Raw genomic sequence first — 15576 nt, 5'->3', positions numbered from 1 at the left:
ATCATTTAACATTCTAATGATGTGAATGCACCAGTGTTATTTATGGCTGGGAGCATTTAACATCATGGTCCTAGTTTTTAATTGATCCTCGCTCACAGTAATACAGTTTGCAATGTTTCTCTCCCCTTTCATGTTATTAAGAAGCTTGCAAACGTGTTATGATGAGGACAATGCAACTTCAACAGCATTTGACGGAGTGGGTGGCTGTTTGAATTTTCATCTCATTATCATCCAGCTTTCAAAGAAAATGCTGTGGTCTCTGAAATTAGATTTTATGCATATTGTGTTTGAATTTCATTTTTGGAATGCCAATTTGTCATAAAAATATCCTGTTCAGTTTTGTAGCTCAGTAGTTGTGTTTGTTCCCTGAGATACTGAGAGTTTACACAACACTCCATTTGCCTGTGACCCAGTTGTTGGCTGAAGCCTCTGGTTGTTCAGTGAGTCCAAGCCATTGCCTTGCTCTCTGCAGTTATACCATCAGCTTGGTTTCTCAGTGTGAGCCAGGAGACCACTGCGTGGTGACTTCCTGTTCCACTGTCGGGGTAAAGGCAAGTGGGAACTGTCGAGGTTAATCCCAACATGAACATCAGAACATTATATTCAGCTGGAACTACCTCCACTGACTCATTTCTTTGGCTGCCATTGAAGTAAAAGCAAATACCGCCCTTTGCCAGCACAAAGAGAAAGTGCCCGTCAGATTCCCTCATGTGTGATGGATTAGCCCAATAGGAGCAGCGCTGGTAGATCATGCTGGATCAGCCTGGACAGAATCCTGGGCAAACTTCAAATGAAAGCATGACCTTCAGTAGATCTGCTGCTACACAAAATATTGAATTGGAATCCTTGTTCCCGAATCACCTCATCAAACTGAAACACAGTTGAGAAAATATAAACCAAACCCATTTCCCAAGGACATATGTCACAACAAGAAAGTGGGGAGCAGACAGTTACTGTTTGCCTGTCTCTGGGGAGCGTCACTTTTCCTGTCTTCTCTCTCTTTGCGGGATATCATTTTTACCATTCTTTCTGTCTGAGAATATTACTGTTTCTGTCCCACTCTCTTGGGGACAGGGTGGGGGTGTCACTTACTCTCATAAAATGTGTAATCCCTGCTTCACTATGTGTGTGAGCCATGTGCGAAAGCCCAGCACAGCTAACCCTTCACTTCAATTAGATCACAGGGTCCGAGGTTGGTCTGTACTATCTGGACCCAGACAAAAACACTGACTGACTGGATCACAATCAAGATAACCCAGATCAAGTCCCAGTGAGACTGCTGTTGACCTTCACCCTCAAAGCCCACTGGGGAGGTGGTCAGTAGTCCCAGTGTTGTCATAGATTAAGTTCTCCCAGAGATTCATGATTCATTCTAGATTTAGCACAAATGTGTGATGTTGTCAGGCGACAGCTGGGAAGACATGGAGATAAAATATAAAAGGAGAGAGAATTATATGTGTGTTATACGTTCCTTGAACTTAGGATGTTTGGAAATATTTTACAGTCAATGGAATACTTCCAAAGTCCAGACATTATTGTAATGTGGGAACTGTGACAGCCTGGAAAAGGCAGATCTTTTGGCAGCACCACCCAGAGACTGATGGATGCTACTGCAGGCAGGCTCCAAACCAGCTCTGCTGTGAGGGAAGGACAATGGAGCACACAAGGACATGGGAAATAGGAGCAGGAGGAAGCCTCCAATAGCTGTCCATCCTTTCTTAAATACAGGGACCAAAATTGCACACAATACGCCAAATGCAGGCTCACTAACACTCTCTATAGTTTTAACAGGATTTCTCTACTTTTAATTTCCAACCCCCAGCAATAAAGGTGAAAATTCCTTTCGCCTTCTCAATTACTTGCTGTACCTGCACTAACTTTCTGTGTTTCATGCACAATACTACCCAGATCACTCTGTGCTGCACTTTGTTGGAATCTCTCACTATTTAACTAATAGTCGGCCTTTAGATTATTCTGATCCAAGTGCATGGTCTCAGACTTTCTGACATTAAATTCCATCCACTGTGTATTAGTGTTTCATTTCCAGTTTGGTTTTCTCTTTGTGATTGACCATCTCAATGCATCTATCTGTAGCATGCCCCATTCCCATTTGTTGATGGCCCTGACACTTGATTGTCTAACCCTTTCCTGCTGGTTCCATTCAATGACAGGCAGGAGGTGGAAGAACACAGCAAGTCAGGCAGCATCAGGCGGTGGAGAAGTTGATGTTTTGGGTGTAACCCTTCTTCAGGAACGGGGTTGGGTATACAGGAAGCTGCAGATAAAGGAGTTGTGGGGACAGGATGATGAAGTGGGGATTGCTGATGACAGGTAGATGGTACAACTTGGTTGGTCAATGGGAGGAGTGAATCTGGTAGGTGGCAGGGAGGAGTGGAAGGGAGGGATGGGGCTGGGAAAGGAGTCGGGGGAAGAGAAGAGTGGTTATTTGAAATTGGAGAACTTAATGTTGAGTCATCTGGGCTGTCGGCTGCGCAGATGGAAGATGAGATATTGTTCCTCCAATTTGTGGTTTGGTTCATTGTGGTAATGGAGGAGGCTGATGATGGTCATGTCGGAAAGGGAATGGGAAGGGGAATTGAAATGGGCAGTGACTGAGAGGTCTAGTCAGCCCCTGCAGGCCTGGCTGAGATGCTCGGTGAAACGTTCCCTAGGTTTATATTTGGTCTTCCCAATGTAGAGAAGACCACATCGCAGGCACCTAATGCAGTGAACTAGGTTGGAGGAGAGGCAGGTGAACCTCTGTCTCACCCGGAAGGAATTTTTGGGACCCTGGATGGAGGTGAGGGGTTGGTGTACCAGCAGACTTTGCATCTTTTTGGGTTGCAGGGGAAGGTTCCTGGGGGTTCGGGAGGGTAGGTGGGCAGGTGGCACAAACCAAGAATTGTCAAAGGGAAAGTCCTTGTGGAAGGCAGCCAGGGGTGGGGAGAGGAAGATGTTCTTGGTGGTGTGGTCTAGCTGGAGTTAGTGGAAATGTTTAAGGATGATGCGTTAATTCGTACGGGGATTGGTAATAGTTGAGGACAATGGGGACTCTGACTTTATTGTGTTTGGAGGGGGGTGGGTTTAGAGCAATGGAACGGGAAATGGAGGTGGTGCAGTGGATGACTAAAAGGATGACAGAAGGAGAAAAAGCACGTTGTTCATAAGAGGTGGACATTTGTGATCAGTGAAATGTCTCCTCATCCGAGCAGATGGAGTGGAGGCAGAGGAATTGGGAGAATGGGATGGAGTTCTTGCAGGATACTGGTTGGGAGGAGGTCTAGTCCAGGTAGTAATGGGAGTCTGTGGGTTTGTAGTAAATGTCTGTCTGAAGATTATCACCAGAAAAGGGCAGGGAGGTGTCTGAGATGGATGAAGTGAATTTGAGGACAGGGTGGAAGTTGTGGGGAAAGTCAATGAACTGCTCCAGTTCAGCCTGGGTGCAGGATGCCCTGCACTGATGGAATCACTGATGTAATGGCAGAAGAGTTGGGGCACAGTGCCTATATAGTCACTGAAGAGGGACTGGTCGACATAGCTCAACCGGGTGCCCATGGCTACCCCCTGAACCAGTTTGGCAAGACGGAGGAGGGTATTGGTGGAGGGGGACTGGATGAGTCTGTTGCAGAGGAAAAGGTGTTGGGCCTGGAGGCCATCCTTGTGGGCTATGGACATATATAAGGACTGCACATCCATAGTGGAGATAAAGCACTTAGGGCTGGGGAACTGGAGGTTACTAAAGAGATGGAGGGCTTGGTTGGTGCAGCGGATGTAGGTGGGCAGTGCCTGAACCAAGGAGGAGAGTTGAGGTAGGATGAGAGGAGTTCGGTGGGGCAGGGGCATGCTGAGACGATGGGTCAGCCGGATAGTTGGGCTTGTGGATCTTGGGGAGCAGGTAGAATTGGGCAATGCAGGGCTGGGGGACTATGAGATTGGAGACAGTGAAGGGGAGATCACTGGAGGCAATGGGGGCACTGACAATGCGAGTGATTTTGGCTTGATGGGTCATGGCGGGGTTATGGGCAAGGGGGAAGTAGGACATGGTGTCTGAGAATTAGGGTTCGGCCTCTGTGACGTTTAGGTCTGTTCTCCAGACTAACACCACCCCACCTTTGTCAACGGGTTTGATGGTGAACCAGGGGTTGGCGCAGAGAGAGTGGAGTGCACAATCGGAGGGGGTGTGGTTGGAGTGGGTGAGGGGAGAAATTGAGGCGGCTGATGGCACATCAACAGTCAGCAATGAAGAGGTCTCGGGTGTGTACACAGCTGGTGGTGGGGGGGTAACCAAATGGAGGAGGAAGGTTGGAGGTGGGAGGAGGGTTCCTCAGAGGGATTTTGGGAGTTTTTGTTAAAGAAGAAGACACGGAGGTAGAGGCGGCGGAAGAAGAGCTCTGTGTCGTGGTGGGTGCGGGTTTCGTTTGAGGTGGGATCAGGCGGGAATGACTGTGACCCCTTTCCTGAGGATGGACCTTTTGGCCTCAGAGAGCTCGAGGTCGGGGGGGGATAGTAAATATGGGGCAAGGCTCGGGCGTGAGGTTTTTGGGGAGGGCCCAAGGTGGCTGAAGGAGGGGAGGGGGTAAGGGTGATGACATGTGGTGGGTGAGGGTTGATTGTGATTGTAGCACGGGGGAATGGGTGTGGGAGAGAAAGGAGATTGGGACGGAGGTGGGTTGTGGAGTGAGGTGGGGGAGTGGGAAGGTGGGGATGAGGTGAAGAGGGAGAAGTGGAGGGATAGGGTGCACTGTGGGGGTGTATGGGTGAGGAGGGAGAGTGAGTGTGCTGGATGGCTGCAGGTAGGCAGTTAGACTCAGGGTGACTCTGGGAAATGTAGTCGGAGTCTGGGTTGCAGTGTGGGAGGGGCCAGAAGTGGAGGCAGAGGCTGGAGTGAAGTCAAGGCCGGTCCAGATGTTTTGACCTGGGTTCGATTCCAGCCTCAGGCAACTGTCTGTGTGGAGTTTGCACATTCTCCAAGTGTTTGCGCAGGTTTCCTCTGGTGCTCTGGTTTCCTCCCACAATCTAAAGACGTGCAGGTTAGGTGAATTGGCTGTGCTAAGTTGCCCATCGTGATCAGGGATGTGTAGATTAGGTTCATTAGTCAGGGGAAAAGTAGAGTAATGGGATAGGGGATTGGGTCTTGGGTGGGTTACTCTTCCAAGGATCAGTATGGACTTGTCGGGCAAATTGGCCTGTATCCTCACAGTAGGGATTCTATGACAGTCCATTCCAGATTCCCACCACCCGCTGAGTGAAAACAGTCTTCCCCAAATCTCATTTGCGGTGTCCATGATGAAATCTTTCAAACCATTCATTTTGTCTAATATCGTTTAGCTCTTGAGCTCCTTGTTCAATAAATGTTTTATTCTTTTTGATAAAATATGAGTTCTCTGATAGGGACAGTTAACTTTGTCCAATCAGGGAGGCCTGGCTGACAGATAAAAAGGGAAGTGTCCACTGGGCGGTGGGGATCCCCAGTGGAGGGCTCTCTACGCGGGAGTCCTCCCCCTTTCTCTCGGGGATCTGGGGTGGAGGGTGCTGCATGCAGCAGTCCCCTGCAACCGCAGATTGCGGTGGTTCACGGACTCCCAGCCCAACTGCTTGTTCTGTGGCGCTGTGGAGTCCGTGGACCATGTATATATTGGGTGTGGGTGTTTGCACTCCCTTTTTGATTTTCTTAAAAACCTCCTCCTCTGCTTTTGGTTCCACTTCAGTCCCACGCTCCTGATCTTTGGGCACCTGGTACGGAGGAAGGAGGGCAGGTCTGAAGACCTCCTCGTGGGTCTGCTCCTGGGCCTGGCCAAACTGGCCATTAACAGGTCCAGGCAGCGGGCTGTGGAGGGGGTCGTTAGGGCCGACTGCCTTCCCCTCTTCCGCGGCTACGTTAGAGCCCAGGTGTCCTTGGAGAAGGAGCACGCGGTGTCGACCAACACCCTGGAGTTGTTCAGGGAGAGGTGGGCGCCGCAGGTAGTGGAGTGCATCATTTCTCCCTCCAACTCTATTTTGATTTAGTCCCTACCCTCCCCTTCACTGTTTTTGATCGCACAGCACTGCCCTTTGATGTGAAGGGCAATGTTTGTCACTGGCCACCCGGGTGTTTTCCTATCTTCCTGGTGGTGGAAATTGAATAAAGATTCATGCACTTTGTGTCTTTCACTGTGTCTCACACCTACACACACCATGGGTGCTGGGGAAAAAAATAAGCACTACCGCACTAAGGTGGTAGTGTTGGGGTTAAATAATAAAAAAAGAAGGAAAAAAAAGAAAAAAAGAAGAAAAAGGGGAGTGTCAGAAGGACTGATACTCTGGGACCTGACTCTGAATAACAACCTGCCAACCAACCCCCTCCTTCTGTCACCCTCAATCTCCCCATGCTTACTCTTGATGCCCCTTTGATCCAGCCTGTGCTGCCTTTGGGAGAGGTTGACCTTCCCTCCATCACCCATGAACGTGGTCATCATCCCAGAGCAGTCCCACTTTTAACCTGAGGGTCATCACAGTTGGGGCAGGGGGAGAGAAGGTGGCACCTTCATGGTGGTCATACCTGTCATTAATCCACCACAACCTCTCTTGGGGCTGCAAGAGTTCAACCTCCCTCCCTCAGACAGCTCCCCTCCCTGGAAGGTAATATTGCTGCACCTAGCTTGGGGTTAATTAACCATTGAAATATGACTATGGGGAGCCAGCATTGGCTGGGCAGGCAGCCACGACTGCTCTGACTCTGCATTCAGAAAATCTCCTCGGAATTGGGCAACACATTCAGGAGCACAGTGTGCACTGCCTCTGAAATCCCTCACTTACCGAGAATACACTCTCAGTATTCACCTTTCTCAGCTGCCATCTCAATTTACTCGAAACTCTGTGTCCAATGATCCTGCCCCTCCAGCTACCTGATGAAGAAGCAGTGCTCTGAACGCTTCTACTTTCAAATAAACCTGTTTGACTATAACCTGGTGTTGTTGGATTTTTTAACTTTGGCCATCTGAATGAGCTACCATCTCAGACTGAATCAGCTGAACTGTTTTTCATTCATGATTTGAGAAGAAAAAAGCCTCATCTTCAATCCCCAGCACAAGGCCCATTCTCAATCCATCGCTCAGAGACACAGACCTCAGAGAGACACCTACAGGCAGCACAGAGTAACACACTCGCACTGAGAGAGACACCAACAGGGAACACTATGTGAGACAGGCAGCACTGAGTAACATGCTCACACTCCATGCTGTCTGTGGGTGTCTCTCTGAGTGTGAGCATGGTACTTAGTGCTGCCTGCAGGTGTCTCTCTGAGTAACAAGACCACACACCGATAAAGACCTACAGGCAACATTAAGTTAAACACTCACTCAGAGAGACACATAAGGCCGACAATGTCTGTGAATGGCCGAAGATTGTTTCAGCGGCTAACCAACATGAAGCAGAGATTGCACAGTGCGATCCCATCAGCTGGGCCTGGACCAACACAGTGGAGGGGAATGCGTCAGATTGTACTTATTGAGTCCGAGCAGCTTTCAGTTTCTGTTCTTTTTGGAACCTTGTAACCTACACAAATCCCTGATCAAAGGGATCATTTGAAAATGATTAATGATTGATGATTGTAATTGATTGACAGGCCAAGCAACCAATTGTGATAATGACCTGCTGAAATGCAGCCAATCAACTTGGGGGGTGGTTGGAGGTCGTCTATTTCCAAAGCACACAGAGACAGAGACTGAATCTTTACCTTTATTCCCTTTTCCACATTCACATTGACAGAAAAAAACTGCAATGAACAGCCCAGACAGGAAGCTAACTAAATTCACAGCCACAATGGAGTTTGAGGAAAACACTTGTGGAGATTTGCTCAATAACACGATAATCTGGTCTCTTTAAACAGTGACAAAACTTCAAATTGGAACTGACAGCTAAGCAGGAAGGAGATCTGGTTTACTGAAGCAGAGACTTCTGAGGTTCACATTGTATTGTACAGCGGACAGTCTTCAGCAACTTCAAGAGATTTTACTTGGCATCGCAAGTCAACGCTGTCCCCATCAAACATTCCCAGGACAAGGACAGTATGAGGTTTGACACAGCGTAAAGCTCTCTCGACACTGTCGCAATGACCTGCTTTAACATCCAAACCTCAGAAGGTTCTCTGAGCTAGTCCTGAGAAGGAAGAGAATTGAAATTCAGTGCTGACAATGACCTTTGACCTGCCAGCTCAGCCCTGTTCTGTTTTAAGTTGTGTCTCCTCTGTGGACTGTCTCAAACACTCTACACACATTCTGATCTCCTGATGCTCTTGCTGAGGGGTGAGGGGAGGGTCACGTGGGTGAGGGCACAGGAGAAGCGAGCGTTGGACTCCCAGTCAGACCCAGAGAGGGTCAGCAGGCTGCTGACACTGTAGGTGCTGTCCGAAGCTCGCAGGTAGTTGCTGGTCTGAACCCCGTCCGAAATGACTGCACCATCCTTCTTCCACTGCACCTCCAGCTCATCAGGATAGAAGTGATTGGCAAGGCACACCAGGGTGGCAGTGCCCTTGGCATTGACCTGCTCCGGGGAGGGGGGCAGCAGGGTCAGCTTGGGCTGAGAGTTCTCACGGCCTGAAAGATAAGAGGAGAAATTATAATCCCTGTCATTCGAAGGGAATTCAACCCTCACAATATTTACTGTCAATACAATCTTTTTGAACATTTTTAGTCAATACAGAATAAACCCACCAAAAGAACAGACATTGTTCACATTGCTTCTTGGGAATGTGAGTGTCACTGGCAGGGCCAACATTTATTGCCCATCCCTAATTGCCCCTGAGAAGGTGATGGTGAAGCAGTAGAGAGAGAAGGGACAGTTTTAGACTATCGTTTATAGAATGAAAGTGGGTAGCTGGAAGGGCTATCAATGGGGGAGCATTTTAGTGACAGTGATCAGAACTCAGTGAGATTGAGAGTATGGATAGAAATGGAGAACTGTGCAGTAAGTGTAAAGCTTTTCATTTTACTAAACTGTATGGTGCTTTGGTAAAAGTGGACTGGAAGCAGTGACATGATGGGAAATCAGTGTCAAGGCAGTGGGAGCCCTCGAAGGACGAGACAGAGATCATTCAGAATCTGTTCCCACAAAGAGTAAAGGTGGGACTTCCAGATCTAGACCGAATGAACAAGAGGATTGGGGGTCATGTACTGACATGGATTGGGTACTGGTTGGCCGACAGCACAGAAAGAAGGAGTCTTTTTCTGAATAACAGGTAGTTACAACTTAGGGTGCCACAGGGGTCAATCCTTGATACCCAGTTATTCATAATATATAATAATAGAATCAGAGAGACCCAAAAGGCCCATCAGCCCATTGTGTCCATATTGGTCAAAAAACAACAACCCAATAATTTCATTCTTCTTTCTAGCAAGAGGGAATTAGATGCAGTATGCGTTTAAGAAGGAATTGGATATAGTTCTTAGGATTAAAGAGATCAAAGAATGTGGGGAGAAAGCAGGAACAGGGGACTGTGTTGGATGATCAGCCAAAATCATATTAAATGGTGGAGAAGGCTTGAGGGGCCGAATGGTCTACTGCTGCTCCTAGTTTGAACGTTTCTATCTGTTTCTCAGATAATGAAGGAATGTCTCTCATCAATTTGAAGCTGGAAGTCACATGTGTGTGGAGGTGGAAGATGTGGCCATGGTGATTAATGAATGCGGGTCAGTAAGGTGGTTAAGAAGACACATGGGATAAACTGTTTTTCTTTTTCCCTTGATGGAATGAGGGCATTGCTGGATCCGCAACATTTATTGCCCATCCCTAATCGCCCAGAGGTCAGTTTAGAGTCATTCACATTGCTGTGGGTCTGGAGTCACATGGTAAGGATGGCAGTTTCCTTCCCTAAAAGACATTAGGGAATCAGATGCCATTTTTCTGACAATTAATTGCAGATGTTTTTTGATTGAATTTGAATGCCACCATCTGCTGGATTCTAACCCTGGTCCCCAGAACATTGTCTGGATCTCTGGCTTAACACTTCAGCAATAATACCATGAGACCATCACCTCCTTTATCTCATTTTTGGTTGAAAGCAAAGAGTTTGTTTATTCTGGAACTATATAAAACCCCAGTTAGAGCACAGTGAGAGAACAGTGTACGGTTCGGGTCACCACATTACAGGAAGGATGTGATCCCACTAGAGACCAGGACAGAGGAGGAGTTTATCTGGAATGGGGACTTTGAACTTTGAGGAATGATTGGATTGGCTGGGACTGTTTTCTTTGGATCGCAGGAGGCCGAGGGGAGATTTGATCGTGGTATGTAAATAATGAGGGGCCTGGATAGAGTGTGCAGGAAGGACTGATTTCCATCAGCACAGAGGGCAATAACCATGGGGAGAGATTGAAATCAGTTGGGGAAGGATTAGAGGGGAGTTGAGGGTATTTGTTTTCACCCAGAGGCTGGTGGGATGTGGGACTCACTGTCTGAAAGGGTGGGAGAGGCAGAAACACTCATCACAGTGAAAAAACACTTGGATATTCACTTCAAACAGCGAAACCTCCAGAGCTATGGAGCAAGAGCTGGAAAGTGGGATGGAGCTCGATACCTCTTTAACAAACCTCCGATCACCCACATATCAGGAGAACTTTATCCGAGAATATTGGAGCAGACTCGGTTCCACACATTTCAGGAAAGAGTCATGTTGGGTGTCTGTGTAGAAGGTTCTAGGTTATATTTCAAAACTTGCTGCACACCACTGTTCTGAGGGTCAAGGGTGAGGCTGCAATGAGTCTTCCTATTCCAGAGTCAGGCAGGGTCACTGCTCCTAATGGCCCCATGGCCCCTGGAAGGTGAGCGTGCGCAGACGATGGGTGAGTGTCTGGATCAGGAGACTCCAGTCTTAAAGAAAAACTTGGATTTGTGTAGCTCCTGTCCCCAACTCAGAATGACCCAATGGATCTTTCCAGCAGACTGCGCACAGTGGGATCCCAAACATCATGTGATAATTAGCAGAGAAAAACATTTTTAGTGATTTTGACTGAGGGATAAATATTGACCATGGACACCAGGGGGAACTGCCTGCTCTTTATCCAATAGTGCCATGGAATGGCATCTTTCACAACTGAAAGACTCCCAGTTCATCCAAAAAAAAGAATAGTTCCTTGAAGATGAAGTTGCAGGTAGGTAGGGGAGTGACAATGTCATTTGGTTTACTTTCCTTTATTGGGCAGTGCATTAAGTATTGGAGTTGGGAGCTGTTGCAGCTGTACAGGTTAGGGCACTTTTGGAATACCGTGAGCAATTCTCCTTGCTGTAGGAAAAATGTTGTGAACCTTAAAATGATCCAGAAAAGATTTACAAGGATGTTGCCAAAGTTGGAGGGTTTGCGCGAAAGGGAGAGGCTGAATAGGCTGAGGCTGTTTTCCCTGGATCATTGCAGGCTGATGGGTGACCGTATAGAGGTTTATGAAATTATGAGGGGCATAGATAGGGTGAATAGAAAAGATCTTTTCTCCAGAGTGGGGGAGTCCAGAACTGGAGGGCAGAGGTTGAAGGTGACAGGGGAAAGATTTCAAAGGGACCTAAGGGTCAACATTTTCATTCAGAGAGTGTTAAATGTATGGAATGAGCTGCCAAAAGAAGTGATGAAGGCTGGTACAATTACAACATTTAAAAAGCATGGGTATATAAATAGGATAAGTTTAGAGGGATATGGGCCAAATGCTGGCAAATGGGACTAGATTAATTTAGGATGTCTGGTCAGCATGGACGAGTTGGACCGAAGGGTCTGTTTCTGTGCTGTCCATCTCTCTGACTCTAATTGTATTTCAATCCAGCCCTGAACATTTCAGGCTCTCCGAAAGACATTTACAGACCATTTCGAGCTGAGATGAGGAGGAATGTCTTCAGCCAGAGGGTGGTGAATCTGTGGAACTCATTGCTACAGAGGGCAGTAGAGGCCAAGTCATTGGGTGTATTTAAGACAGAGATAGATAGGTTCGTGATTGTTAAGGGGATCGAATGTTCCTGTGGAGTAGGCAGGAGAATGGGGGTGAGAAGCATATCTGCCAAGATCAAATAGCAGAGTAGATTCCATGGGCTGAATGGCTGATTTCTGCTCCTATTTCTTAATGTCTTCTGAAGTGTTTAACCAAAACCCTGGAACACTGAACCCACTGGACTGTGAGCCCTGCTGGAGCTGTTTGTCATCAGATCATTAGGAGAAAGTGAGAACTGCAGATGCTGGAGATCAGAGCTGAAAAATGTGTTGCTGGAAAAGCGCATCAGGTCAGGCAGCATCCAAGGAGCATGAGAATCAACGTTTCGGGCATTAGCCCTGAAGAAGAGCTCATGCCTGAAAAGTCGATTCTCCTGCTCCTTGGATGCTGCCTGATCTGCTGCGCTTTTCCAGCAACACATTTTTCAGCTATCATCAGATCATTGTCAAGAGGTAACCAAAGAGTGGAGAGAATGTGCACCTATATGGGAATTTCAGGATACTTCGCATATTAGCTTGAAGATAGGAGAGAGGGAGTGGTGGTTAAGGGTTGATTTTCAGACTGGAGATCTGTGAATAGCTGTGTGCCACAAGGATTGGGGCTGGGTCCACTGCTTTTGGTCATTTAAATAAATGATTTCTCTGTAAATATATAGGAGTTACGGTAAGTTTGTAAATGACACCAAAATTGGTGGGACAGTGGATAGTGAAGAAGATGATCTCAGGATACAGTGGGACCTTGATCATTTGGGGCAATGGGCAGAGGTGTGGCAAATGGAGTTCAGTTTAGATAAATGTGAGATGTTGCATTTTGGAAAGGCAAACCGGGGCAGGAGTTATACAGTTAATGGTAGGGCCCTGTGGAATGTTGCTGAACAAAGAGACCGAGGGGTGAGGGGTGTGGGGTGAGGGGTGAGGGGTGAGGGTAAGCTGCATTATTCCTTAAAACTGGATCATAGGGAGACAGGGCACTGAAGAAGGTGTTGGGTATGTTTGCCTTTATTGGTCACTGTATTGAGTAGAGGAGTTGGGACATCATGTTGCAGCTGTACAGGAGATTGGTGAGGCCACTTTGGGAATAATGTGAACAAATCTGATCATCCTGCGATAGGAAGGATGTTGTTAAACTTTTAAAAGATGCAGAAAAATATTTACAAGGATTTTGCTAGGAATTGGAGGATTTGAACGATAGGGAGAAGATGAATAAACTGGTGCAATTTTCCCTGCAGCATTGAAGGCTGAGACATTTATAAATCATGAGGGACATAGATAATGTGACTAATTCAGGAAGCATGTGAATGTTTTGTAGAGATGGCAAGTTATATCCTTAAAGGTCATTCCAGGGATGAGGAAGATCAGTTATGAAGATTGATTGGAGAATTTGGGACTGTCTTCTTTGGAGAAGGCTGAAAGGAGATTTGTTAGAAGAATTAAAACCAGGAGGGGCCTGGACAGAGTAAATAGGGAGAAAATGTCCCCAATTGAGAAAGGATTGAGACCGAGAGGCCATAGATTGAAAGTAATTGGGAAAAGTAACAAAAGTGAAATGGGGAAAAACATTTTCAGCCAGTGAGTGGTTAAGGTGTGGAATGCACTGCCTGAGAGTGTGGTGGAGGCAGCTTCAATTGAAACATTCCGAAGGGAATGAGACTGTTATTTGAAAAGGAACAATGTGCAGGGTGACAGGGAGAAGGCAGGAGATTGACACTCAATGAATTGGTCATTTATAGAGCTAGTACAGACAGGATGGGCAGAACGGCCTCCGTGTGCGCTGTAACAACTCTGTGATTGTGTGATTGAGCAGAGTTAAAGCTGGGGGAGGTGGGAGCTCGGTGTCTCACTGTGCTGCTGCTGCTGCTGCTGCTGAGGTCAGTGAGATCAGAGACTGGGACAGGGAGCCAGAGCTCACATCAAACTCTGCCCGTGTCTGTCACACTGAGACTGGCAGGAGGCTACTCACTGATTTCACTCCATGCTGCAGGAATGGGACCACAGGCTGCAAATGGACAGAGCTCCTCCACACTGTGAGTAAAACTGACTGACTTATATCTTGCTGCTTAAAAGGGGCATGGAACTAAAGAAATACAGCTGGATACCCTGTTAGACACAGTGCTCCTCAATCAACCATTTCATTCACTGCAGCTCCCCACTAACACCTTCAACAATTCAGCATTTGTGTTTTAGAAATTGTGTTTCAGTATTGTCAGGGTTAATAACGGAGGATTGAGGTTTACTTACTCAGTCTGAGCTTGGTTCCTTTACCGAACGTAAGCCACAGTGAGAGCTCCCAGTGCAGGGACTGTACAAAAACCTCTGGTCTCTGCTTCCCTCTGTCACTCTCACCCTCTCCCTGCCCCTTTCTGGCTCTCCCTCAATCATGCCTTTCTACCTCTCTGTTTCTCTCATTCTGTTTCTCTCTCTGAGATGTGTCCAGCTGGGCTCGGGAGGTTTGTCAAATTTATTTTTTGATATTAAATCTTGCAGCCATTCTTCACACGTGGCCATGGAGTGTCAGAGGGAAACTTGAAGCCTTCAGTGAGCGGTGGACACCACTGGGACTGGAGTGTGTCGAGGACAGTGACAATCCCAACATGGGGTAATGTGTTCAGTTTCATTTATATATTACTGTGTTTGTATCAGTTATAGGGCGGTGTGTCTATTATTATGTGTAACATAACTATGAATAATTATATTTATGTTATAACATATAATTATGAATGTGTCAGTACAGGAGTTGGTGCTGTGTGTATTGAGGTTTTTGTACGGATCTGTATCACTGTGTAGTGGGTTGCTGTTACGCTGCATACAGTAATAGTCAGCGACATCCTCATTCTGAACGTTGCTGATTGTCAGGGTGAAACTGGTCCCTGAGCCCTTGCCGGTGAATCGATTGGAGACTCCTGTGAATCGATTTGTTGCATCATAGATCAGGAGAGAGGGTTTCTGACCTTCTCGCTGCTGGTACCAAGCAAGGTAACTGCTAATGCTTTGACTGGCCGTACAGGTGAGTGTTGCGGTCTGGCCCAATCCCACTGACAGCACCGGAGGAGACTGGGTCATGGTGATGTCCCCACTGATACCTGAGGGGTCAGAGAGAAACACAGTGAAGTCATAACTGTCACAGAAAGAGCCTGTCAAATGAGAGATTGTTGGAGACACTGAGCATTCCTCTGGTTTCACCATTTTCTCTTCAATCACAAGTCGGTGGAATTGGAGTGAAATGGAGAGCAGCTAAAGATTCAAGGTGGAAGGAGAGAGATTTGTACCTGCGACACAGAATGCCAGGGGCCAGATCAGCTGGATGTGTGAAATCATGGTGTGTGTTCCTGTCCCTGTGCCTGGTTCCTGATAAACTCTCCCTTCACTGGGCTCTGCTTTATAAAGCTGCAGCCTGTGAGAGTCTGACTGGGTGTTCCTCAGTATGTAAATGGCATCAGGCAGAGAGAGCCACGTCATCACCTCACACTTCCTCTTCTCTCTTTCTCACTCTCTTTCTCACTGTCTCAGAGAGTCATTAATCCCATCCTCCATCTCTTGGCCCATTACCCTGGAGGTTACAGCAACACAAGGGAATATCTAAACACTGCTCCAATGTCACGAGAGTTTGTGACTCAACCAGCCTTTCAGGCAGT

At 47.2% G+C, this 15576-nt stretch overlaps 1 long non-coding RNA gene and 2 gene segments (V, D, J or C); 1 reads left to right on the top strand and 2 right to left on the bottom strand.

Moving 5' to 3' along the window:
* Window positions 1–15576, bottom strand: part of LOC122554662 (Ig kappa chain V-V region MOPC 149-like) — a 226982-nt gene that overhangs the window by 170049 nt on the left and 41357 nt on the right.
* Window positions 7703–15277, bottom strand: LOC148149309 (Ig kappa chain V region Mem5-like). The segment is given in 4 exon segments: window positions 7703–8573; window positions 14183–14216; window positions 14729–15024; window positions 15211–15277. Coding segments are annotated over 4 exon segments (708 nt in total).
* LOC148149306 (uncharacterized) overlaps window positions 13874–15576 on the top strand; it is a 191683-nt gene continuing 189980 nt past the window's right edge. For both annotated transcript variants that reach the window (XR_015758262.1, XR_015758261.1), the window contains exons 1-2: window positions 13874–13968; window positions 14429–14540. This is a non-coding gene — a long non-coding RNA (uncharacterized LOC148149306). The remainder of the gene's footprint in view (window positions 13969–14428; window positions 14541–15576) is intronic.

The sequence above is a fragment of the Chiloscyllium plagiosum genome, unplaced genomic scaffold (assembly GCF_037043375.1).
Source record: "Chiloscyllium plagiosum isolate Xiang-an unplaced genomic scaffold, Cpla_swu_hap1 HiC_scaffold_9, whole genome shotgun sequence".
Taxonomy (NCBI): Eukaryota; Metazoa; Chordata; class Chondrichthyes; order Orectolobiformes; family Hemiscylliidae; genus Chiloscyllium; species Chiloscyllium plagiosum.
Note: the sequence above shows the minus strand (reverse complement) of the source record. Positions and strands in the feature narration are given on the sequence as shown.